This window comes from Lontra canadensis, unplaced genomic scaffold, assembly GCF_010015895.1.
Source record: "Lontra canadensis isolate GAN:19392208 unplaced genomic scaffold, GSC_riverotter_1.0 scaffold27, whole genome shotgun sequence".
Taxonomy (NCBI): Eukaryota; Metazoa; Chordata; class Mammalia; order Carnivora; family Mustelidae; genus Lontra; species Lontra canadensis.
The window spans coordinates 17,749,305-17,776,869 of NW_022631021.1; the positions used below are offsets into that span (position 1 = coordinate 17,749,305).

The window sequence follows — 27,565 nt, forward strand, 5'->3', positions numbered from 1 at the left end:
CTAAGAAACACTGGTTTTGAAAATTAAATATATTTTCATCCTCACTGAAATATTTTTTTTTTATGATCTACCTAAGTGTAGTGAGACTCCAGGAAGTAGAAATCATATCCATGGTTTTAAATGTTCATGACCCAATGCCAAGTATTTTATTTCATCTTGTTTCATTTCATTTCACATCCTTTTGATTGTAAAGCAGATCAAAGGACTAGTGTTTCCTGGAACAGGCTCTGGGAAGAACCGTAATCTGGACTAGCTAACCCAGGTTTGGGAATTACCCAGGGAACAGGTGCTTGTTCTATCAACACACCAAATCATCTCAGGAATCTACTTTTTCACAGCCCCAAATATTTATTCACAGAGAGGGAAAAAAATAAATTTTCACATTTCTTTTTGGAGATTTGCCTTGCAATGATCAATTCAGGTCCACGGTGTTGTTCAAGTCATGTTCAATTATACCACAGTGTTACGCACCAGATTGCAACTAGTATAGAAAAATAAAACTGAGAACTAAAAACTCAAAAACTGATGTGAGAGATAAGACACTGCCATGAGCTCATTCTGCCAAAAGTTTGGCTGAATAAGGAGTAAGGCAGAGTGCATATTTTCTAAAGTTTCTCAAAGGGTGTGGGGTTCCATTCTGGGAAGGAGAGAAAGGAGGCATAAGCACATGTTTTAATGATCTTTGAATTCTAAAACTCTTAATTCATGGACAGCAAGAACTGGCATCTTATTCTGTTCCTTGCTCCATACCTACATAGATAAGAAAATTCTGAGATGAAGTGAGGAAAATATACACTTAAACAGACTCCATGACATCTGGCTGTGCCCTTCTGCAGTATCATCGGCACCTGCATTTTTATTAAGTTATTACTCAAGCCTGATGCCATTTACCTACGTTCATGTATGTGGGAGCTAAACATCATTTTTATGGGAAAAATGATCATTTTGTTTCATATTATATAAAGAACCAAACCATATAACTGTGTCCTTCACATTTCTACTTAGTGTTTCATTTGCTGCAGAGGCTTCTATTTACATAGGTAACAAACATATTTGGAATCAAGTAGATTATTTTTAATCAAAAAAAATTTTCAATAACCTATGGAGGGTTACAAACTACACATGGTAATATTCCCTTTGATTTTTTCCAATGGTACTTCTCATCACTCACTACTTGCTATCATTGAAACATACTTCAGAAAGGAAAAATCAAATCCTTTTATTATAACTGATGACAAGAGAAATAAATCCAAGGGCATCTGGGTGGCTCAGTTGGTTAGCATCTGCCTTCAGGTCAGGTCATGATCCCCAAGCCCCAGGATCAAACCAGGTGTCCTAGGGCTCCCTGCTCATTGGGGAATCTGCTTCTCCCTTTCCCCCTCCCTGCCACTTGTGCTTTCTCTCTCAAATAAATAAATTAACTTTTTTAAAAGAAAGAAATCCAGTCAGTCAATACTGAATATTGTCTAGACAATGATCAAGTATTCAAACAATTAAATAAATTTTCATTTCTCATTCTCAATGATTGGTGGCTTTAAAAGTTATTATATAATACACAAAATATTTTACTTTAGCTTCCAACAAACCATAAAGACATTATTTTTCCTGTGTTAGTAACGCCAATTAAAACTCACCAAAATCATACATCTTGGGTGACTGGGAAAAGATGTTACACTAGTAAGCTATAAGGTGGATGAAAAAGTTTTTAAAACATCTATAACAGCTTTGTTCACTTCATTGTTCTCCCTGGGGAATCAACAACAACAAAACTATTTTGAAAACTTTTTTTTAGCTGAGACAAATATAGAAGTGAACTCTTATTTCCCTATTTCTGTTTGAAAATAGTATTTTTCATTCAAAATATTCACAGTATTTGTAATAGGTTATAACACAGTGAAGCTTCTTAAAGTTATCTCCCAAATTAAAAAACACTTGAATATTATGCCTGGAAAAACGCTCAGGTACAAAGCTGTTGATTTTTTTTGATATGATTTAATATGATTTAGGAGCATAGTAGAACTTTCAGGTTCACCAGAAATATGTAAACGTCATCAGGGCCAATAAATCCAGAGCTATAATTTTCCTTATGAAATAAAAATCTCCAAGTGATGAAGCTTTTGATAATTTAGTTCTTACCAAATTAGTAGCAAGGAATAGTAGGGAATTGACCCGAATATTCTCCCAAAGTTAATCCAAAGGAGAAAGAACAACTTTGTATGGTATATGATAACATTTCTGTTATATATGTATATAATATGGTATATAATAAGCACTTATTTTTCAGCATTTCATGACTTCTAACAACCCTATGAGCAAGGTATTACTGCCATCACCATTTTACAGAGGAGAAAATGGAGGCAATAAGTGAAAGAACCAGACTGAGCCCCAAGTGCACTGGCTCCAGAGCTCATGTTCCTCATGGTAAATGGAATGGTGCCCACTTGGGTAAACACACTGGCTCACACATGCCTATTAACAGACTTCAACTGTGATGTTTCTGCTGGCTCAAAAGGACCTCAGTCAATGCCAGATTTGTTTGCATACTGTCATAATAATTGATTGTCTCCGTTGTTTTCTTTCTGAGACACTGAGAAAGTTCTGATTGATCCCTAAATATACTTCTGCTCTAGTGTAAAGATATAATGCACCATTACACAAATTTATTTGACCACAGATGGGACACCTTTAGTCCTAATCTTGCAAGATTGCTAGCCCATGGAACAAATGTTGAGAAATACTGAAATAAGGGTCAAATCATGTCATAGACTATTTTGTAGTTTAAGAAGACAAAATGCTCAGTAGGCAGAATCTGAATTTCTTGTGGTGAGCTGCATTCCTTCTGATGGCCAGCTCCCAATCAGTCCCATTGTGAATCTCTCCATACAACATACAAAGTTTCAATGGAGTGCCAGAGAATGGTTAATTAATCCACTAGTTCTTTTTTTTTTTTAAGATTCTATTTATTTATTTGACAGATAGAGATCACAAGTAGGCAGAGAGGCAGGCAGGGTGTGGGGGAGCAGGCTCCCCACTGTGCAGAGAGCCCAATGCGGGGCTCAATCCCAGGACCCTGGGTTCATGACCTGAGCCAAAGTCAGAGGCTTAACCCACTGAGCCACCCAGGGGCTCCTAATCTGCTAGTTCTTAACTCTTTTAGTGTAGAAACATTTAGAACAGAACTGTCCAATCAAGACATCACTTTAAACAATCTCAAACTAAGAAAACCTTCAAAAAGGGGAATGGGAAGAGGAAGGAAAGGGAAGCAAACCATAAGAGACTCTTAATTATAGAGAACAAAATGAGGGTTGATGGAAGAGAGGTAGGCAGGGGATAGTCTAAGTGGGTGTTGGGTATTAAGGAGGGGACTTGTAATGAGCACTGATGTTATATGTAAGTGATGAATCACTAAATTTTACTCTTGAAACCACTATTATACTATACCTTATTAACTAATAATTTTGTTTAGTATTTAAACAAAAACTTGAAACAAACAAAAAATTAAAACCTTTGGGGGAAAAAAAAATAGGCATGCATTTACCAGCCAGTCAGGTTTGTTGACCTGACACCAGACATAATTACTCCATTGGGGGTGAAGTGAGTCTTCATACACAGCAAGGAGTTCCATGGTCCAAACAATGTCCCTCTCAGCCTTCTTTCTTTCCCTTTTTTTACTTCCTCTCAGGTACTCTACTTGTACCCAGGGAAAACATTAAGTTTATGTTTCCTTTTTGACTGTCCTCACTTATGATTGTCATCCAAGAAGGGCTCCCCAAAACCCTAAAGTTAACTTTTTTTCATCCTCCACTATCAACATCTTTCTATTCTTCACTGCTACTAACCACACTCTACAAATATTCGCTTGAATTTAATAAATTCATATAGATGCAACAAATTTTTCATAACTATATGATCATAGAACTCTGTGTACAATGCCTCCTGATATTTCTTTAACTCATGCTCAGCAAATACATTATGGGAATAGTGACTTAAACAAAGGAATGAAACCAGGAAAGAGAAGAGCTTTCTCAGAAACCAGGAATGACTCATGGTTCATCTTGCCTACCCCAGATAAAGAATTATATGAACCCCAACTCTCATCCAGGTAATATAGTCAAGGAAAGGAAGATGTTTTGGGGTAGGGATGCAGTGGAGTTCTTCAACAAAATCATTACAGCTATTGGCAACTCCCTACCCCAGCTGTATACATAGACCATCCTATTTTGAAAATGGTATTTAAAAAAGAAAAAGTTGGGAAAAAGTTATCCAGAAGCATATCTACAAAGAAATAAAACTCATTTCACTGTACTCTGAGGCAAGTTGCTGTATTGAGGTAATTATCTATGTAGTCCCCAGGCTAAGAATTAACATGTTTTTTTACCTCTTTCTGTAGCAACCTGTTCAACTCAATTCACTCCCTGGAAGTAATTGTTATATTTATGATTTTATTCTATCTCCAGACATTAGGACAACTCTAACACTCAGAAACTTTTTGGAAGACCCTCAGCCCTCAAGCTATTATGACCTAGAAATAAGAAGCTAGTTCCTTGCCCTACATTGTAAGTGGACAATGGAACTCTTACAGATCAGCCAAATTTTCCTTATCGCTGTTCTGGAATAAGCTGGCAACTATATTATACTAATTCATAGCACTTGGCAATTGTAATGTTCCCAAAATATTAACCATTAGGATTTTTCATTTAAATATTGCCAGAATGACTTTCATACAAACAAATCCCTAACAGCCAATAAATGCTGAATTAGAATTCAACTTCCTTTTCTATATCAGGCTGAGTGACAACCTCATATTCTCTAGAATATAAAATATTCCAGGTTGCAAAAATTAAAGTTTAAAAAGAAATAATCCAGAGAAAATATGTATAAACACTCAAATGACTGAGGCCCTTAATAAAAGCAAGGGAAAGAGAAATCCTAATAAAGGGAGTGAATTTATTCTTTTTTTAAATAATCCTGCCTCTTTTTTTCCCCCAGATAGTAATAAAAATAAAAAAGAAAGCAGCCAGAAAAAAAAAAATAGTAATAATAATAACTCTTCCAATTGATCGTATAATTAGGTCACTAAAAACCATGAATCCAAGCCATATCTCTAAAGATTTTATATTTTACTGGTTCTAGGAAAGATCCAAGAGTATATCTAAGCTGATCATTTCATAAAGTTAGCTTTGCTTTTTTGCTCTTTTGAACCTGTGTTGGCCAAGGCTAACAGATTCTACTGGAACTCTAGGGACTATTTTTGGGAGCAGATGTTTTAAGATGTCCTGGCTCTGCACTTTAAGTAATTCTGCGGTGGCTTTTCACTTTTCACTGTGACTTAACCTCTCTCAATCTCAATTTTCTCATCTTTAAAATGGGGATAATTATAGTACCCACTACATTAAGCTGCTGTGGGAATTAGATGAGATAATGTATGAAAGTACTTATAAGAGCGCTTAACACACATCTCTTCAATATGTGGAAGCTATTATGATCATTTCTGATACTGGTTATAATTTAGCAGGCCCTGCTACTGCACTTTGAATTGGTATAATAACTCAGGGGATTACATCTCTGGAAAGCAAAGTACATTAAATGCTTCACAAGAAAGTTGTAGATTTACAACTCATCCAATGGCAAACAACAACCCTGCTTGCTTCGAGCCACTGGGAGCTTGCAGGCAGCCAGGACCCAAAGCCTGCATTGTAAAGAGAAGAGGCTGCACTCCCACCATCTGTGAGCACCGCTTAGGCTTGGGCATTTGAACTAGGCCTTGAATACTGTCAACATCCCAACTGGGAAGATGTGTGCCTGGGACACTACACACATGGTGGTCAAATTTTAGCTCTATGAGTTAGAGGAGTGTCATACTAGAGAGATAGAAGTCTCTTTATACCAGATACCCATTATGGGATAATAACATCTCTTAAGAATGAAACGGAAAGCCAATACAATAGTATAAAACATAAGAGTATAGGAAATGCTGAAATTTCATGAGGGAGTTTGTGAGGTCACCCGGAAAAAGTTGAAGGTTTTCCTGTAATGGAAATTTTGAGGATAAACCTTCATGAATTATCATAGCATAGACATCTGCAGTGACTGGCATTTCTCTTAGCCTTATATGAAAATGGATAGCCCAAAGACAGCACAATTTTGTTTGGATGAATTTAAAAAATAACTATGTTTACTTAAGAAAGAAAAATAAGGACAACTGATAAGTTGCTTGTGCACTGGGTCACTAAACAGCCAATAATCAGAAATAGGAATTTCTAAGAAATCATGAGCAGTATAAAGGAACACAATCATTCTTGAAGACAGGACACTTCATCTAATTGACACTGGTGAACTTCAAAGTTCACATGAAATGTTCAGGGAAGGTAACAACCATTTTGGTGGAAGGTTTTTTATTTATATGACAAAATTACATTTCCAAAAGCTCAAAACCCACTATTTTAGTTATTTAAAATTTCTTTAAATGCACACACAAACATACCTGTACAAACACACACACATTTGAGTCAGACAGAGAGGCCACTTACTGTCATTTCATTCATACTGAGAAGCATGGGGCTAGGTGGCAGGGTCCCAAGACGGTATTTGAAACCTTCTTCCAGAGTCATTCCCCAGAACTGGCTATAGTTCTGGGCTGTCCATCTGCCTTACAAATGAAAGAGAAAAATTGGTACACATTATGCAATATCACTTTTATAAATAATGTTTGTTTATATTTCTGAAGTTATACAAAATTAGAATTACTATAAGCTAGATATTCTTTATATAAAGAATGTATGATTATTTAACGGAAAGCCTATGAGCCACTCTTCCTAAATTAGGTCTCTTCCAATTATTTTAATGACTTATATGAGGAACCTAAGGCTATATCAATATAGACTAAATATAAGAATATGGAATCTTTACATATTATAAGGGATTAAATGGCAAAAGGCCAATCTGTGTAATCTTTTAAATGTCATTAAATGCATTTTAGAAAGAAGCTTGAATGTATAGAAATGCACTTATAGATAAATAGGGTAATTGTTTTATATACAATTTAGATCTGAAAAGAACTTGACCATGTAAAAGGAAGTATCTGTGAAAAACTGGGGATAAAATAGTTATACTTAAGAAGATTACATCAGTGCTAATTAATTGTACTGAATTAATTTATTTAAATACTGGAATATTCTATCATATATTAAAGAGTTAATTTGTGTTAAGTGATCAATAATCTAAGTTATTATTAGTGATGATACAAATTCAATTAATGTGAAATTAGATACTTAAAAGCACATATTTTTTAGAGACAGGGTTTGTGGCCCTGCATAGGAAAAGGAGCTTTGTTTTCAAAATCTAACACTGACATTTAAATCCAACAAAAAATTTCTGAAGGGATGAGAGTAGATGAGAAAGATGAAAGTACTTTAATCATCACTTGTTTGAATTATTTACAACTTGAGAACAATATATTTTCACTACTTAAATCAAATCTAAACTTAATCCTGTTAGTTAATTACCAAAATTGCTTATATTGTGATAGACTCTTATGAATGCTTGAAGATACATTTGATTTTCAATAATATGCCTAGCAAATTCATGCTTTTCTAAGAATCTGTTAGATCACAAAATCCTAAGCAACTTGGAGCCACAATTTTAAGAGTATAATCTCCATCACCAAAGGAAAATGCTGACTTTGTTAAATTTTGCAAGATTTATAAGAGACCATCAGGACCAGCCTTAGGCAAAGCCATGACATCAAGGAAGTGTGTTTTTCGTTCTCTACCCTAGCAGTTTTGAAACATTCAGATACTTTTGTGGTCATTTAATCACTTAATTTGGTGAGCAAGGAATCAGTATTTTAAAAAATAAATAGAATACAGGAGAGATAATAGGAAATATTAGAACTTATTGCACATAGTGAGGGTGAGTACTGTTTTTATACGTGTCAGGGTGTATGTGTGTATAGCACGTATTTGTACGGATATTCATGTGTGTGTGTGTGTGTGTGTGTATACACTAAATCATAAAGTTAGATGCATGTTTTACGGTGACTTATGCTTAAAAAAATTACGAAGGGACTACCACTCTATACCATCCTCTTTGAGCAAGACTCATAACTTTCCCTTTAATCCAATTTAGCATTTACTGGACATTCTTCATTTATCATATTCTCTCTTTAATCATAAGAATAAGTAAATTTCTCTACCCGCACGGAGCTCATACCCTAAAAATACTGCAAAGCTAGATATGACTTCAATGTGCATCATTTATTAGCAGTAGGTTAAGGTATGATCAGAGTAGAGGTTTCAAATATAACTCTGCCTGAAGGAGTTGGCATAATTTCATTACAGAAAGTGACTTTAGTGCTCAGTTTGGAAGGATGAGAATAAGGTTGGTGGACAGATGTGAAAAAAAGGACATTTATTCTTTAAAAAAAAAAAAAGAAAAAAAGGCAACTCAGGAGTAGAGCATATGGGTTTGAAGCTGGGTAGCATGTTTAAGAATGAGCAGGTAAGTTCAATGCCAAACCCATGAGAGACCAAGGGAAGCTGGAAAGAACATAAAAAAATGAGGTAGTAAAGAAGCATTTGGGCCAGACTGTTTCTTATGCTGAGGAATATAATGATATTCTACAAGCAATGGAGTATCACTGAGGATTTTTAAGACCATGAACAACAGAGTCAAAGCTTGGATTTAGAGTGATAACCATAAAGAATTGGTTGCAGTTTGGTCAGACTGGAAACAGGGAAAAAGATCAGGTCATCTCAAATGAGGCTTGATAAAGAAATGCACTAGAATGTAACAGAGAGGTAGAAAAAATAAATATCTGAAAGGAACTATGGTGTGGGAATTATAAGAGACTAGTGGCTGAGAAAGAAGAAGAGAGAAGAATCATATTAATTTCCAATTTCCTGGCTTGCCTGACAAGGCAGAGGTGAAGGCCAGTCACCAAGGGCAGGTCAAAGAGGTTAACACTTTTGGTTTGGGTTATGTTGATTTGAGAAACTGGTGAAAACATCAAGGCGAACTTATCCAACAGACTAGGTTTTGAGTTCATTAAAAAAAAAAGAAAAATCAAGTTTAGAGATATGACAGATTAAAAATGGCCACAAATTATCTGTGGCTCTTAGCACCAAGAAGTGGAATCTATTTCCCCAACCATTGAATGTGGGCAGGGCTAGTCACTTGCTTCACTCAACAAAAGGTAGGAGAATTGTTGCTGTGTGTCTTTCAAGCTTAGGCCTACAGGGAAGGCCCTCCCTCATGCCATCTTAGAACACTCGTACTATGTGAGGGGCTAAGGCAGTCTGCTGGAGACAGGTGAGCCCACCAACAACCAGCACCAACTACCAGGCATCGGAATGAGGCCACTTTAGACAATTCAAGCCCATTTGAGTCTCCAGATATCTGTAGACATCTGAGGAACCCCAAGAGAGATCAGGAAAAGAGCTTCAGGTAAGTCAATGTCAAGGTACTGAAGTAAACAAATGAAAGGCTTATGGTTTTAAGCTGTTAAATTCAGGTGTGGTTTACTGCCCCGCACAGTTCTCTATCTCCCTTTTGTTCCACCAACTTGCTGATTATTACTTGCTACTAATTTGGCACTTACATATTGCCCTATCATAAAAAATCCTTTTACAAAGGGATGACATGTTGACTGCTCAGCTAGACTGGAAATTCTTGTAAGACAGAAATTATTTATTTCTATCCTCAGCAGTGCCACCAAAGAAACACGGTTTCGTTAATATTAATTGGTTGCACTGAAAAATAACACATGGAATAAATATGCACTGAAGTAACTTATATAGAATGAAGGAAGATTTGAATCCAAAATGCCACCAAGATGAGATAAATGAATGTTTTAAGCAAAGATTGTGTATATTTGCATGTAGACTATTTTAAAAAGCACTCAGTAAGTATCGAATGGTATGTTCTATTTTCACACATGAAAACAATTTGAACATCAGGACCAGAATATATCTGAGAGTCAGAACTTTCTTTTAAATTCAAGGACTCCCCTGCCTTTTTGTCTTCTGGTAAATAATTTTAGTTTTACTGTTTCTTCACAGCTTGTCTCTCTTCCTTAACTTTTTTTCTTTGGGCAATTGGTGTTTCCTTTTGCTCCAATTATCCCTCACTTTCTGTCCTTTTAAGGTCATCAATGTTTGCTACAAAAGGCAAAGCCTGTGCCTCTTAACTCATTGCAGAATTATCTCACAGTGAACAAATGATGGCAAGAAAATTCTTCTTTCCAAAGAAGATAGCATTCCCACCAGCTTGTGTATTCTTAGGTGTTTTTTCCACATTGCCTTCAACTATGGTTTCCCGCGGGTTCTGGGACAGTGGAAAAGTAGACTGCTGAGAGCTTCTTGGAAGTATGTGCTCCATGGGTCAAGTATTTGAATTATTTTAAGAACCTGATTCAGATAATTTCTTATGATGACACATACTCTGATGTCCTTTTCATTATTTGAGTATCACTTAGTCACAGAAAATTATGATGTATTTTCCCTAGAAATACTTAAAGTGTCATATTATCAACTACAATATTGGGTAAACATGTATACACACACACAGGAATTGAGCATGCTTGAAGAATATTAATGTCAAAAAAAAAAAAGTAACTTTCTAAATTTCCTGTCTTCCAAGAAAATACTTTGGGGACAGGGGCTGTGCTAGGAAATCTGGGAAATATCTGTCTTATGGTCTTCTTTGTGAAAGCAAGGGATACTTTTAAATTTTAAAAATATATTTCAGGATTACATCACTTTTATAATTACTTGATAATAGATCTTCTTACATTTTCCAGAATGTGGAAGATGTTTCTGAGGGTATCTAGAGATTTGGTCAATGGCAAAGGAGCAATCCTGAGGCAGATAACCAGGTAGGTCATCCCTCTTCCTTTCAGTTCAGTAAAGAACATCCATGTTAGTACTGATATCATTATTCCTTCTATGTAATTGGAGAAGCCACCTAATTTATTAATCTGTCAGAGAGCATTAAACCAGTATTTGCCATGTTTAAGGGTCAATCAGCCCCATGTTTAGCTTATAAGCAAAGTAAAGTGGCTCAGCACGTCTTTCCATTCAAGTCTAAGTGAAACTGGCTACATAGGTCATGTCAGTGAAATTGACTAGATGGACTGGCTATTTGGGGAATCACCAAGATTAAATACTGACCTCTTAGGGTCTGATTCTCCTGTGACAGCTGATTGGCTGGGTCAGGGCAACACCAGAGGGAGAAAGATGGTTTATTTGAAAAAATCAATTTTGCCTACTTTTTAGTCTTGTCTAAATATTTATTCAAACTAACACTCCCTCTATTGCCCTCATTCACCCCATGACAATGCTCCTTCCTAGTAATTTTAAGACCCCATCTACATTTCTTTGTGCATTTTAATTTTAATCATCTAATATTTACTTCCATGCATTCCTATTTCACATGTCTTTCTACTTCTCTTCCCATTTCTCTCCCATTTTTTCTTTTGAATAATGGCCATTTTTAGAAGTAAATGATAGGAAATAGATTGAAACCTGAAAAGGAACTGAGGCTGCCAAAAAAGTCTGTAAAGCAAGATTTTGCTCACCCATAGTCTCCGTTATTGACACGTTCAATCAGTTCTGGTTGAACAAGGCAGACAAGCTGGGAACATTTCCATTGCTGTCCTGAGCATGTGCTGCAAAGATGTAAAAAATTACAAAAGTGGCCTAGCCTTTACGAAGTACATGTACAGAATTAGTAACCAGAATTGCACACTGTTAAGGTGTAAAACATATCTTTGATTAATGATAGCCATAAGCCTATTTGATTCTTGGCAAAAATAAAATAATAGCATATGCATTAGCTATCACTCAATATGCTCTTAACTTCTCCTCCAGGCAATGAATAAGTGAAATGACCACACAGCCACTGACATTTGAAAACATAAGAAAATTTAGACAGTAGAATCTTTGTATTTGTATTTGGAAACTTTCTGCAGGATAATCATTTGAAAGCAGCCTGTTTTTATCTATAGCTACTGTGATCAAAGAAATACAGTTTGCCTGTAGCATATCTTGTCTGTGGAATGCTTTAATTAAGAGGTATAGTTAACGCAGGCCTGCTATATGATGAAGGTCACTGTCATGAACAAGCTCTAGCATTGAAAGATATATCTAAGATTAGATTTGTCAACATTCATTAAATATGCTTATATAAAGCTACAGGTATGCAACATCCTAGGACTTATGATTCTATCTGTATTTATCATCTTATTTCACAATACTCCTTTTATTTGAAGAAAACATATACAGACAGTAGAATTCAGTTCTGTGCCACTTAAATTCATTACCAGGAGTTGCAGTTTTCTTTAACTACTGATCCTTCTTCATAAAGTTGGCCATTTCTGAGGCAACCTGTCAACATAACATTTGAACAAATGAAAATTCTAAATTGAACGATAAAGTGCATCAACATTCACAAGAAACCTACAATTCTGTTTAGTTTCTGTTTGGTTCCACTCTGATGAAAATCCACATCTGGTTTGTGTCGAGGTTTATGTACAGGATTTTTCTAAGCTTGTTTCATGAGCTATTATCTTTAAAATTACATATTATGTTCCAACAGAGGATTTGTAAAGCATGAAAACTTGATTACCACAGAATTAATCACTAACCACACTCAAAAAATAATTTATGTGTTTAAATAGGTGAGAAATAAGACAATGCTTGAATAAATTTGTGGCTTTTCTCATTTAAAAAATCTAATCAAGTCTCATAAGTAAATATGATTCGTTGTATATGACAGGAGTAAGGAACTCAAAGTTTTGGACCAAAATGTGAAGCTCATTGAATTTACCTTTTAAAGATAAATTCTATTTTTTCTTAAGAATTTGTATCAGAAGAAAAATTCATGAAACCAGTAAGATAGTAACCATTTGTGTTCTAAATCCAAATGTTTCTCAATTAACTGAAACTGGCTGTTAACTAATTTACCTGATTATATAAACTACTTAAAAGGGACCAACAGTGTATTATCATTATATGAAAACCATCAATAAGATATGGTGAAAATATTACCCTGGTTACAAAGGAAATCCTTTTCAAAAATATAATTCACACAGATTTGAAATCCACTCTGACTTAACAAGGTAGTAAAATTTACTACTTTGTCATGTGAAAACAGAAATATGTAATTGATAGATCACATCAGTGGTGTCTAATTAAACAAAACAAATCCTTTTTATTCATATGATCAGAGGGGAAAATCTACATGTTTAGAGATCATTCCAAGGGACTTGGTTTAACTTCTAGCCACAATATCACAAAAGCCACTTAGGGAATTTTCTCTCCTCTGATTTTTCAAATAATGGTTTCATTGAAAACTTCACAGCCGCCACTCTGCAGCATATAGTTTTTATAGTTCAATATGTTGCTTAATGAATATAAGATCTCTACAAATTTGCATCTATTTACCTCTTTCCCAAGGTTTTTGAACATTCCACAACCATGGGAAGAGAAGCAAAAACTGCCTCTCTCCTGGACCACAGGCTTCTGGACATCATGAACTCAGGGAAGGGGAAAGATTTAACTTTAGAACAATTCCGGAGTTTTAACTACTATTCAGTATTAGAGACTTGAAATAAATGAACTTCTACTATAGAACTTAAAGAAACCCTCAAACTTTTATTACCTAGGAGTGACAGAAAATTCATGCAACAACTCAAGATTTCAAAGTCAAAGAAAGTACTTTCTGACTAGTTTTAAAGGACAGAGAAGAGGCCAAAACCAAAGCTGATTTTTTTAATCATACCTCATAAATATTCCTTGCCCAACATACCAGTTACACAGATGAAGGAAACAGAAATCACAAAAGTCTTAAGGAGGAAAAAAAAAAAAAAAAGTCCCTTCTCTGACCTGTACTCTAGCTCATAATTTTAAAGTCAAGAGAATGCTATCACCAGGCCTAACCCAAATCACCAGTACTAAGTCTAGTGTTAGCAAAAGTTTCCTTTCTTGGTCATCCTTCCTTAATATCAAGTCAGAGTTTACTACGAGAAACTGCATTTATTGTAATCTCTTGTAATTGTAATTATTGTAATCAACTTGAAAGTTGACCTCTTTTTTTTATTTAAATTCAATTATCCAACATATAATACATCATTAGTTTTTGATATAATGTTCAGTGATTCCTTAATTGCATGTAACACCTAGTGCTCATCATACCACGTGCCCTCCTTCATGAAAACCATAATCAGTTCATCTGAGCCTGCTCAAGGGGCTCACAAAGTGGAGCATCAACTTCTACGTTACAGATAGTCCAGTCATTTTCTTTACTCCTGCCTGGTTCCAATGTACCCCTCATTTCCCTACCCAGCATTTAAAGAGGACTTTTAAAATCTCTGTTGTGTCACTTCCTACTTAAAATCCTCAAGTTATTTCCCATCAAATTTAGAATAAAACCCAATTTATTTTTTTATTATTATTATGTTAGTCACCATACAGTAAGTCATTATTTTTTGATGTAATGTTCCATGATTCATTGTTTATGCACCACACCCAGTGCTCATTGCAATCTGTGCCCTCCTTAATACTCGTCACCAGGCTCACCCATCCCCCCACCCCTCTAAAACCCTCAGTTTGTTTCCCAGAATCCATAGTCTCTTATCGTACATCTCTCCCTCTGATTCTGTCCCCCCTTCACTTTTCCCTTCCTTCTCCTAATGTCCTGTATGCTATTCCTTATGTTCCACATAGAAGTGAAACCATATGATCAATTGTCTTTCTCTGCTTGACTTATTTCACTTCAAATAATCCTCTCCAGTTCCATCCTTGTCAATGCAAATGGTGGGTATTCATCCCTTCTGATGGCTGAGTAATATTCTATTGTAGATATGGACCATATCTTCTTTATCCATTCATCTCTTTTTCTTTAAGATTTTATTTATTTATTTGACAGAGAGAGAGAGATCACAGGTAGGCAGAGAGGCAGGCGGGGGGTGGGGGAGCAGGCTCCCTGCTGAGCAGAGAGCCCAATGCAGGGCTCGATCCCAGGACCCTGAGATCATGACCTGAGCCAAAGGTAGAGGCTTAACCCACTGAGCCACCCAGGTGCCCCTATCTATTCATCTCTTAAAGGGATCAGCTCCTTCCATAGTTTGGCTATTATGGATATTGCTATGAATATTGGGGCACATTTGCCCCTTCTTAAACTCAACTTCTTACAGTAACCTCTAAGGCCTTACTGAAAATGTCTCTGCCCTCATCACTTACCTCGTGCTGAATGGGGCTAGGCTCCCAGTGGAATGAAGGATTTTCATAATAGTAGTAATGGGGAGAGCAGTGGATGGATGTTACTTGGAGATAAAGCAATGGAACTTGCTCACAGACTGAGTTTGGGGAATGAGGAGAAAGAGGAATTAAGCAGATCTCACTGGAATTTTAGCTTGAGTTATAGAGGGGCAGTGAAGCTATTGCTGAAATAAGGAACATGTTTGTTGGCAAGAAATCAAGAGGTCTGCTCTCATATTTTAGATTTGGATTAAATCTAGGTGAGACATCCTAGTGGAGAATGTCAAGTAGAGTAGTTTATGGAAGTCCAGACTTAAGTCAAGTCTGGAGCACAAATTTGAGAGATAGTAACATACATTAAAAAAAAAAAAAAGGCAGGAGGAGGAAGCAAGATGGTGGAGGAGTAGCAGATTGAAATATTATTGGGTCCCAGGAGTTCAGCTAGTTATCAAACCATTCCAAGCACCTACAAACTGAATAGGAGATAGAAGAGAAGAAGTGCAGCAATTCTAGGAACAGAAAATGGACCACTTTCTGGAAGGTAGGACATGTGAAGAAGTAAATCTGAAGCAATGAGAAGATAGACCATGGGGGGAGGTGTCAGCTCCCAGCAAGCGGTAGATCAGCGGAGCACGAAATCAGAACTTCTAAAAGTCTGCTCCACTGAGGATTATTGCTCCAGAGGCTAAGTGGGTGTGAAGCCCCCATGGGGAAAGTGTGGTCTCAGGACCTGTGGGGCCACAGAAAGATCAAGGGTGTCTGAAGGTGACAAAGCTTCCAGGTATTGAAGCAGGGAAGCCGGCTACAGAGAGGAGCCAAGGAGTGAGTTCTCAGCTCGGCATTACCTTAAACCATGATCTGACGCACAATCAGACCACTTCTCTTTGAGCAGGGACCCCACAAGTGGCAGATCCGGGGAGACCCCCCCCTCCTTCCTCCTCCAGGAGGAGTGGCGTGGGAGCACATGGCAGGAATCTGCTGGATTTGGAGACTCCAAATGGGGCAGTGCACCAGAGATAGAAGGCCTGGTGAGCTCATAGTGCAGCCGGAGACCAGGGAGATGGGAAGGACTGACTGCTTGTCTCTGAGGGTTCATTGAGGAGTGGGGCCCCAAGCTCTCAGCTCTTCCTGGCTGGAGATTGGGAGGCTGCCATGTTCATTCTTGTTCTCCAAAGCTCTATAGAAAGCATTCAGAGAACAAAAGCTACCAAGAGCAAACAGGAGCAGATTACTTAACCTGACCCCTGGCAAGGGTGGTGCCACCTTGGGCAAAGACATTTGAGAATCACTGCAACAGGCCCCTTCCTGGAAGATCAGCGAGAACATCCAGCCAAGACATAGTTCACCAATCAACAAGAACTATGGAACTCCAGAGCTGGGGAAAGCAGCACATAAATTTATGGCATATGATTCTTTAGTCTTGCAAAGTTAAGGTTTGTGGGGGTTTTTTTTATTTTATTTTTTTCTTTTTCTATTTTTCTAAATTGTCCTCTTTCCTCTTTTAATGTTTTAAAACTATTTTATTTTAACAATGCCTTTGTAAAATTTTTTTCTTAATTTTCATCATTATAGTCATATTTTATACCTTCATTTTTTGTATACATATAGGGTTTTTTTTTCTTTAAAATTTTAAGATACAAGTTCTTCTAATGGATCAAAATATACCCTAAATCTAGCACATGGCTTTGTTCTACTCTCCAGCCAGATCACATTCTCTCCTCTTTTTATTTTCTTTTTCCAGCAAACTTATCAATTCCTCTTTTAGAATCTTTTTTTCATCTTTACACTCATATTCCATCCCTTCATCTTGTTTACACTTATTTTTGTGTATATATATATATATATAAGTTTTTCTTTCTTTAAAATTTTGGGAGGTAGTTTCTTCTAAGAGAGCAGAATACACCCAAAATCAAGTGGGTGGCTCTGTTCTATTCACCAATCTAAAACCCCTCCCCCTTTCTTCTCCCTCAGTTTCAGGTCTCTTCTGATTTGGGTAATGTATATTTTGGGGGGGTATTTGCCACCCTTTTAGTATTTTATTCTCTCATTCATATATTCTTATCTGGATAAAATGACAAGGTGGAAAACTCACCACAAAAAAAAAAAAAAAAGAAAGAAAGAAAAGAAAAAAGAACAAGAGGCAGTACTGAGGGCTAGGGACCTAATCAATACAGACATTGGTAATATGTCGGAACTAGAGTTCAGAAAGGCAATTATCAAAGTGCTAGCTGGGCTCAAAAAAGGCATGGAAAATATTAGATAATCCCTTTCTGGAGAAATAAAATCCCTTTCTGAAGGAATAAAAGAACTAAAATCTAACAAAGTTGAAATCAAAAAAGCTATTAATGAGGTGCAATAAAAAATGGAGTCTCTTACTGCTAGGTTAAATGAGGCAGAAGAGAGAATTAGTGATTTAGAAGACCAAATGATGGAGAATAAAGAAGCTAAGCAAAAGAAAGACAAACAACTACTGGACCATGAGGGGAGAATTCAAGCAGTAAGTGATACCATAAGATGAAATAATATTAGAATAATTGGGATTTCAGAAGAAGAAAAAAGAAAGAAAGGAGCAGAAGGTATATTGGAGTGAATTATAGTAAAGAATTCTGCTAATATGGCAAAGGGAATAAGCATCAAAATCCAGTAAGCACAGAGAATCCCCCCTCAAAATCAATAAAAATAGGTCCACCCCCCTTCATCTAATACTAAAACTTACAAGTTTTAGTGACAAAGAGAAAATACTGAAAGCCACTCAGGACAAGAAGTCTGGAACATACAATGGTAGAAATATTAGATTGGCAGCAGACTTATCCACAGAGAACTGGCAGGCCAAAAAGAACTGGCATGATATATACAGAGTACTAAAAGAGGAAAATATGCAGCCAAGAATACTATATCCAGTTAGACTATCATTGAAAATAGAAGGACAGATAAAAAAGCTTTCAGGACAAACAAAAATTAAAAGAATTTGCAAACACCCAACCAGCCCTACAGGAACTATTGAAAGGGGTCCTCTAAGCAAAGAGACAACCTTAAAGTAGTAGAACAGAAAGGAACAGAGATAATATACAATAACAGTCACCTTACAGGCACTGTACAATGGCACTAAATTCATATCTTCCAATAGTTAACCTGAATGTATATGGGCTAAATGTCCCAATCAAAAGATACAGCATATCAGAATGGATAAAAAAAAAATAAGACACATCGATATACTATCTATAAGAAAGTCATTTTAAACCCAAAGACACCACTGAAAGTGAGGGGGTTGGGAAACAATTTACCATTGTAATGGATGTCAAAAGGAAGCTGGGGTGGCAATCCTTATATCAGACAAATTAGATTTTTAAGTCAAAGACCATAATAAGAGATGAGGAATGACACTATATCATACTTAAAGGGTCTGCCAAACAAGAAGATCTAACGATTTTAAATATCTATACCCCTAACATGGGAGCAGCCAACTATATAAACCAATTGATAATGGAATCAAAGAAACACATCAACAATAATACAATAATAGTAAGGGACTTTGACACCCCTTCACTGAAATGGACAGATTATCCAAGCCAAAGTTCAACAAGGAAATAAAGGCTTTAAATGACACACTGGACCATATGGACATCACAAACATATTCAGAACATTCCATCCCAAAACAACAGAATACACATTCTTCTCTAATGCACATGGAACATTCTCCAGAATTGATCACAACCTGGGTCACAAATCAAGTCTCAAATGGTACCAAAAGACTGGGATCATTCCCTGCATATTTTCAGACTACAATGCTTTGAAGCTAGAACTCAACCACAAGAGGAAAGTTGGAAAGAACTCAAATACATGGAGGCTAAAGAGCATCCTACTAAAGAATGAATGCGTCAACCAGGAAATTAAAGAAGAATTGAAAAATTCATGGAGACAAATGAAAATGAAAACACAACTGTTCAAAATCTTTGGGATACAGCAAAGGCAGCCCAAAGAGGAAAGTATATATTGATACAAGCCTTTCTCAAGAAACAAGAAAGGTCTCAAGTACACAACCGAATTGTACACTTAAAGGAGCTGCAGAAAGAAACGCAAAGAAAGTTTAAACCCAGCAGGAGAAGAGAATAATAAAAATCAGAGCATAAATCAATGAAATAGAAGCCAAAAGAACAGTAGAACAAATCAACAAAACTAGGAGCTTGTTCCTTGAAAGAATTAATAAGATTGACAAACCCTGGCCAGACTTATCAAAAAGAAAAGAGAAAGGACCCAAATAAATAAAATTATGAATGAAAGAGGAAAGATTAAAACCAACACCAAAGAAATACAAACAATTATAAAAAAAAAAAAACCATATTATGGGGCGCCTGGGTGGCTCAGTGGGTTAAGCCTCTGCCCTCAGCTCAGGTCATGATCCCAGGGTCCTGGGATCAAGCCCCGCATCAGGCTCTCTGCTGAGCAGGGAGCCTGCTTCCCCCTTTCCCCTCTGCCTGCTTCTCTGCCTACTTGTGATCTCTCTCTCTCTGTGTCAAATAAATAAATAAATAAAATCTTTAAAAAAATATTATAAGCAACTATACACCAGCAAATTTGACAATCTGGAAGAAATGGATGCATTTCTAGAGACATATAAACTACCAAAACTAAACCAGGAAGAAATGGAAAACCTGAACAGACCCATAATCAGTAAGGAGATTGAAGCAGTCATCAAAAATCTCCCAACAAACAAGAGCCCCAGGGACAGATGGCTTCCCAGGGGAATTCTACCAAACATTTAAAGAAGAATTAATACCTATTCTTCTGAAACTTTTCCAAAAAATAGAAATGGGAGGAAAACTTTCAAACTCATTTTATGAGGCCAGCATTACCTTAATTCCAAAACCAAAGACCCAATTAAAAAGAATTACAGACCAATATCCCTGATGAACACAGATGCAAAAATTCTCACCAAAATACTAGCCAATAGTCTCCAACAATACATTAAAATGATTATTTGCCACGTCCAAGTGGGATTTCCTCCTGGTTTCAAGATTGGTTCAACATTCACAAATCAATCAATGTGATAAAATACTTTAATAAAAGAACAAGAACCACATGATACTCTCAATAGATGCTGAAAAAGCATTTGACAATGTACAGCATCCTTTCATAGTCAAAACTCTTCAAAGTGTATGATACATACCTCAATATCATCAAAGCCATCTATGAAAAACCCACAGCGAATATCATTCTCAATGGGGAAAAACTGAGAGCTTTTCCCCTAAGGTTAGGAACACAGCAGGGCTGTCCACTATCACCAGTGTTATTCAACATAGTACTAGAAGTCCTAGCCTCAGCAATCAGACAACAAACAGAAAATTAAAGACTTCCAAATTGGCAAAGAGAAGTCAAACTCTCACTCTTTGCAGAAGCTATGATACTTTATGTGGAAAACCCAAAAGACTCCTTTTCAAAACCACCAGAACTCATACAAGAATTCAGTAAAGTGTCAGGATATAAAATCAATGCACAGAAAATCAGTTGCATTTCTATACACCAACAACAAGACAGAAGAAAGAGAAATCAAGGAGTCGATCCCATTTACAATTGGACCCAAAACCATAAGATATCTAGGAATAAACCTAACCAAAGAGGCAAAGAATCTGTACTCCGAAAACTATGAAGTACTCATGAAAGAAATTGAGGAAGATACAAAGAAATGGAAAAACGTTCTTTGCACATGGATTGGAAAAACAAATATTGTGAAAATGTCTATGCTACCTAAAGCAATCTACACATTCAATGCAATCCCTATCAAAATCCCATCCATTTTTTTTAAAGAAATGGAACAAATAATCCTAAAATTTATATGGAACAGAAAAGACCCCAAATATCCAGAGGAATGTTGAAAAAGAAAGCCAAAGTTGGCGGCATCACAATTCCAGACTTCAAGCTCTATTACCAAGCTGTAATCATCAAGACAATATGGTATTGGCACAAAAACAGACACATAGATCAATGGAACAGAATAGAGATCCCAGAAATTGACCCTCAACTCTACGGTCAACTAATCTTCGACAAAGCAGAAAGAATACCCATCCAGATGGCCAACAGACACATGAAGAAGTGCTCAACATCACTCAGCATCAGGGAAATACAAATCAAAACCACAGTGAGATACCACTCACACCAGTCAGAATGGCTAAAATTAACAATTCAGGAAAAAAACAGATGCTGGTGAGGATGCAGAGAAAGGGGAACCCTCCTACACTGTAGGTGGGAATGCAACTTGGTGCAGCCACTCCAGAAAACAGCATGGAGGTTCCTCAAAAAGTTGAAAACAGAGCTACACTATGACCCAGCAATCACACTACAGGGTATTTACCCTAAAGATACAAATGTAGTGATCTGAAGGGGCATATGCACCCAAATGTTTATTGCAGCAATGTCCACAATAGCCAAACTATGGAAAGAACCTAGATGTCCATCAACAGATGAATGGATAGATAAGATGTGGTATATATACACAGTGGAATACTATGCAGCCATCAAAAGAAATGAAATCTTGCCATTTGCAACGTGGATGGAACTAGAGGGTATTAAGCTGAGCAAAATAAATCAATCAGAGAAAGATAATTATCATATGATCTCTCTGATATGAGGAATTTGAGTGGCAGATCAGGGGATTTGGGGTGTAGGGAAGGAAAAAATGGAACAAGATAGGATCAGGAGGGATACAAACCATAAGAGACTCTTAATCTCACAAAACAAACTGAGGGTTGCTAGGGGGTGGATGGGGTAGGGAGAGTGTGGTTGGGTTATGGACATTGGGGAGGGTATATGCTATGGTGAGTGCTATGAAATGTGTAAGCCTGATGATTCACAGTTCTGTACCCCTGGGAGAACAGACATCTGAATGTTGCCTTTGGTGATAGGAAAGTCACTGACCCTGCCAAGAAGGATTTCAGTGAAGTAGCAAGGAATGGCATCCTGTAGGAATTGGTTGATGAGACACTTGGAAGTCAGGAAGCAAACATTTCTTTTAGTTATTTTCCATCAAAGAAAAAAATAATAAAAGGAAATGAGACAGATGCTGGTTAAGGACATGGAGCCAAGGGAGGGCTTTTTCAAATTGGAAGCTAGAAAAACACATTTTGTAAATTGATCACTGATCCATGAAATAAGGGGGAAAAGGTAGCTTTAGGAAAGAAAGAGAGGGAAAAGAAAAGGAGAGAAGGAGAAAGAAAGGGAAAAAAGAGAGAGAGAATTGTAATGGTGAAGATTAAAAAGACAAGAGAGGACTGGATTCAGAGCTTAAGAGTTTAAGAGTAATCCAGAGGGAAGGAGGCTGAAAATTATGATAGAGATGAAAGAATTCCTGATGGTTTTATTTTCTCAGTGAAATGTACATGAAGTGCCTCAGAGTGAGTTAATCAAAATGGTTACTCATATAGCATCTTGGAAAAAAAGATAATGGCTGTTGAAATTAATAGGGTTTTACACATTAATAGACATTAACACAAGATCAAAACACAAGGCAAATCAGGTATCTGGAGAGTGAAATAGTTGGCCCATTGATTTTTTAAAAAGGATGGTAATACAATGTCTGTTAATTTATTTTAATACTTCATCATAATGCTTTATAGTATCTATGCTGTTCTAAACTTCACTTTAGGAAGACAGTTATTTGCTCAGATCAGGAATCCACATCCCATGGGTGGTCAGTAGCAGTTATTCTGAAAGTCCAGATTCCAAGGCAGCTGCTATAAGTGCTTCTGTTATCCATCTTTGGATGAACACTAGACTACCAGTATAATGAACATCAGAAATGGGCTCTCATTGGTAAAATTAGTGTCTTGTTAATCAACATAATGGATATATGTAATCAACTCTTATTGGTTAAATTAATAGTATTCAACTTATATATATTAGTTAAACTATTTAAAAGTCATGCCCCACACTCCCACTCTTAACAGCTAACAGTTTATGTTTCTTTTAAGGTCAAAAGCCTTTATTCATAGACCTGATGCCCTAGAATTGATCTCTAAAAAGTTCTGTGTCCCAGCAACTGGTTAGCAGGCATTCTCATTCCCTGATGCCCACTGCAAGGGTAACAGAATCCTACCTCTGCATTATTATCATATGTGCCTCCAGTAAATTACTCAACCAAGGTAAATATGGGAACCTCTAAAGGATAGGGACTTCAGACTTCATGACGCTTACACAGGTTGTTGAACTGGTGTATGTCTCCTTACCAATATATATTTTTGTAACTATCAGTGTGTATGGCAGAATTTGGACTGTGACTTATCTTCATTACAATGTGGTTGGTTAAGGAGGTTGTGAAGGATTAAATAACACTTATCCAGTTCAAATGTGTCAGTGGCTTACACACATTTTTTACCAATGTGAACATAAAAGTTCTGCATAAATTAAATTAACTTATGTCTCTTCACAACAGATGGTATACTAGACTCTTCCCTTAAAATCTTCTACACCAAAAGATTTGTCTGGAAAATCCATTCTGGTTCTCTTTCGAACTCTATCACTTGCTTTCAGTATCTGACATTGAAATCCTCCAAGTACCAGAAGTTACCATCAGAGATGGAGAAAAAAAACAAAAACAAAAACAAAAAACACAGAAGGAACTTATTTACCAGTATGTCCTACTTCCAGTTTATAGAAAAGGTACATATTTATTTTTATAACCCTTAAGATGCTGTACATAGTGTTAAGTCACTTGTTTAAAAAGAGCTCTTGGGACAGTTGTAGGATAAAGAACTAGATAATACCACGTAATTAGATAAGTGAAAAATAATGCTTAGTAGATCAGTGAGTGAACAACTTAGCATCTCAGAGGAAAGTCATAGTACTGCAAAAATTGGTATAAATAATATACCATTGTGTTTTTATTTTAATTTTGCATGATTTTTAATATTGTGTAGTGCTATTTTCTTTTGACCAGCTACTTTCACAAGATAAAACAAAAGAAAACAAATTACCTTCATAAGAGCAATTATAGCCTAATGTGAACTTTTTGCTACTAAATAAAATGATTAATTGCTTCCCTTCATAAAGAATGGAATAAAACCTATACCTGGAACATAATTTCTACCTAAAACATGACCATAAATTAAAGTCAGAGCAAAATTCTAGCTCAAGCAAAAATGGACATTGAAAAAGTACCAATAACTTTTTTCTAAATGAGCTATATGTTTCAAATAAGAAAAACTTAAAAACATTGTACGCATCAAAAACACTACAATTTATATGTAATATTGAGACTCAACACCATGAAGCCAACAGTATACCTACTTAACATCTGCCAATGAGTCTTCATAACAGAATAAAAGCCCAAATCCTTAATATAGCCTACACATCCTGGCATAATCTGACCTCTACTCACTTCTCAAACCTCATTTCATGTGCCCCCCCCCCCCCACCAAGCCTTCCGCTAGACCCTACTCTCCAGAAATGTCGGCCACATTCCAGTTCCACATTCCAAGCTCCTCTCTCTCAGATCTATACCTTTCTATCAATTCTTCAGGTCAATTCATTCCTCCTCACTCCGAGAGCCTCTGTTAAATATTTTCTCTTGCTGACTCTCCCCTATAAAATATAACATTTTACAGATTAATGTTACACTCTGATACACTCTCACAACACCCCAAGTGTTTCCTTCAGAGAATTTATCACAATTTGCAACTACACCATGAATTTGTTAAATATCTTACCCTCTCCCTGGTAAATTGACCGTCACTTCAAAGAGAGTAAGATCTTTTCTTCCCCATTGGTACCCCAGCACTAAGTTCGATGCCTGGCATAGTGAAGATATTCAGTGAATAATTTTTCATGAATGACTACATTCTCCATTACTAGTAAAGGATCTGCCCCTTTTTAGGATAAAATAAATGTTTGATTTTTCTGAGCTATATATTGGTAGAGGTAAAGGTCTAGGATAAATGACAGTTCTGTGGAAATTTAAATCTAATATATACATGTTTTAAAAGGCATTCCCTCAATTTTACAAGCAATATGACATTACTGAGAATGAAGGCAATCACATTTGGATTTTGAAATAAGGATGCCAAATCCTAGTTGACCTTTAATTGTCTTCACCTGAAATTTCTAGTAGTGTTATAGAGCTCTGATTAAACCTGCATTTTCTGCTGAGGAGATTTGATGTGACAGGTAATTAAAAAAAAAATGGGGTTTTATTTAAGTATAGCAAAAGGGTGCTGCTTTGTGGTTTGTTGCAAATCTTAGATGTATTGATTGCTCAGAATCTAGAGCCTTTCTCCTATAATTAGACCAATGTAGTAAATACAATCATTCTCCTCATTAATTATTTGTACTTAACCACTCAATTTTTGACTCTTACAATTACTCCATAGGAAGTTTTCCTTTGTTTCAAAGGTTTAAAAAATCCCAGATAAAAGTGAAACAAAACAAAAATACATACGAAAGATCTGTGTGGTATTACTTAGGCAGGTAGCTAGCTGCCTTTATTTTGTTTGTGGCCTGGTTTTAATGGCATTAATGGTTCTAATGTCAGGAGGTCCATTAGTCAAATGACATAATAAGCCAAATGTTAGGCGAGTCTGCAGATGATCAGGCCTGTGATTGATGAGATACTCTAACAGGTTACATTCAAAAGAGCTTAAGAGTCCTCTGTCAAAACATTTTACTAAGAAAGAAAGAGTGTTAAGTAACTCTGATGTATATTGAGTCAGTATTCCCAAAAAGATCCAGACCAGAATTCATGACCATCACACCAGAACTTTCTTGAAAGTTCTAATACAATACAGGTATCTTGCATCTAAAGCAAAGCACTTGAGCAATCCAAGGATGTTTGTTTAACCATAATATTCATTTTTCACCTCCTCTTAAGAAAGGAAGAAAAGTAAGATGGGAGGAGAGGAAAAGAAAGTTTGACAGATCTGTAATGAACCAGGCACTTGTTCAAACACATTTCCAAAGCCTACCTTCTGGATCCCAAGGCTTTGTGTGAGGAGGCCATTCTTTCTCTTCAAGGCAAAATGACTTGTAATCAGGACAGCAATCAGAATTTTCCCTTTCACAGAATTTATCGCAGTAACATACTGCATTTGCCTCATAGAACTGAGTGGCACAGCCATCATCTCTGTCTTCACAACAACCAAAACTTCTACAGTATTGTCCTTTGAAAATGGCTCTCTTGAATCGAGAACCCTCCCAAATCGTGTGATTCCTAGTGAAAGCAGGTCCTGGGATCACTTCTCTTTGAGATAAATACTGTTTCTCCATCCAAATTTCTGTGGTAAGATAGGAAAAGATTAATATCTTATATCCAGTCCACATTCTCTAGATGTCAGGTAGGGTTCCCACTTTCTGTTATAGTCAATACCCTTGGCTTTGGGGCTTCTCCTTGGAGCCGGAATTCTAATCATCAAGACAACCCAGCCTGAATCCTGAAGTGGATCCTTTACTTGAACTGAGTATACTTCTTGTAGTTAAACATTAATCAAGAATTTAAATGTTTGCCCAAGATAATGTAAGTGTTAAAAATAGACCCTTGTCATTCCTTCAAAGTTAAAAATATGTAATATTTTATATCATGCAAAAAAAATCCATCACCACAAAAATAAGTACATAAAATCTTAGCACTGATGAAATACATTGAATAAATCTTGCCTCAAAAAAAATCTAGATTCTTAAATCAGAAACCTCTCTGGAATACACATGGCCCAAATTATGGCTGCAATAACCACTGGCAAGGTGTAGGAAATTGGAAAGTCAAAAACACAATTATTCATTTCACCTACTTGCACAGCAACTAAAATCCAAGCTTTCATGAGGTTACCTGCTAGGATCTGTCATATCAATAACAGTTGCTCTAAATCATGCCCAGTCACACACTGGTTTGATTTCCCATCTGTACTCCATTTACCTACCAGAAGCATTTTGATTTCAAGGCTTAGTTGAGCCTAATTCAGCTAGAAATTCCCTGAGGGTGACCTTAGTTCCTTCCACCTGAGTCCCTTCTTGGCACCAGTGTAGGAACCTGCAGTATCTAAAAGGCATTTTATAGTCAAGGAAAGACCATCTCTGTGCTAGAAAACTTCAGGAAGAGGTAGTCATGAAGGAAACCCAAAGGTCAAGATGTCTTTAGTAGAACTGTATATTTACAGTGGGTTTTGTTATACTGTGTTTATTCATTAACTACAGTAACTCCCTTTGGATTCAGAAGAGGTAACAAGTGAATGATGAATCAGCAAGAGTGGCTGGGTGGCTTAATAGAAAGGACTTGTCTTGACGGTCAGAAAAGCCGGACTCTGGTCCCTGGCTACTATTTAATTAGCTT

The 27,565-nt window shown here is 36.4% G+C and overlaps 1 protein-coding gene across 2 annotated transcripts in view; it reads right to left on the reverse strand.

Moving 5' to 3' along the window:
- TINAG (tubulointerstitial nephritis antigen) overlaps nt 1-26,685 on the reverse strand; it is a 90,723-nt gene extending 64,038 nt beyond the window's left edge. For both annotated transcript variants that reach the window (XM_032864509.1, XM_032864510.1), the window contains exons 1-4: nt 26,208-26,685; nt 12,320-12,383; nt 11,576-11,665; nt 6,531-6,645 (exon numbers count right to left, since the gene is read on the reverse strand). In XM_032864509.1, the coding sequence (XP_032720400.1) occupies nt 6,531-6,645; nt 11,576-11,665; nt 12,320-12,383; nt 26,208-26,562 (624 nt within the window). In that variant the 5' untranslated portion in view covers nt 26,563-26,685. The remainder of the gene's footprint in view (nt 1-6,530; nt 6,646-11,575; nt 11,666-12,319; nt 12,384-26,207) is intronic.
- Nucleotides 26,686-27,565: the final 880 nt, after the last annotated feature.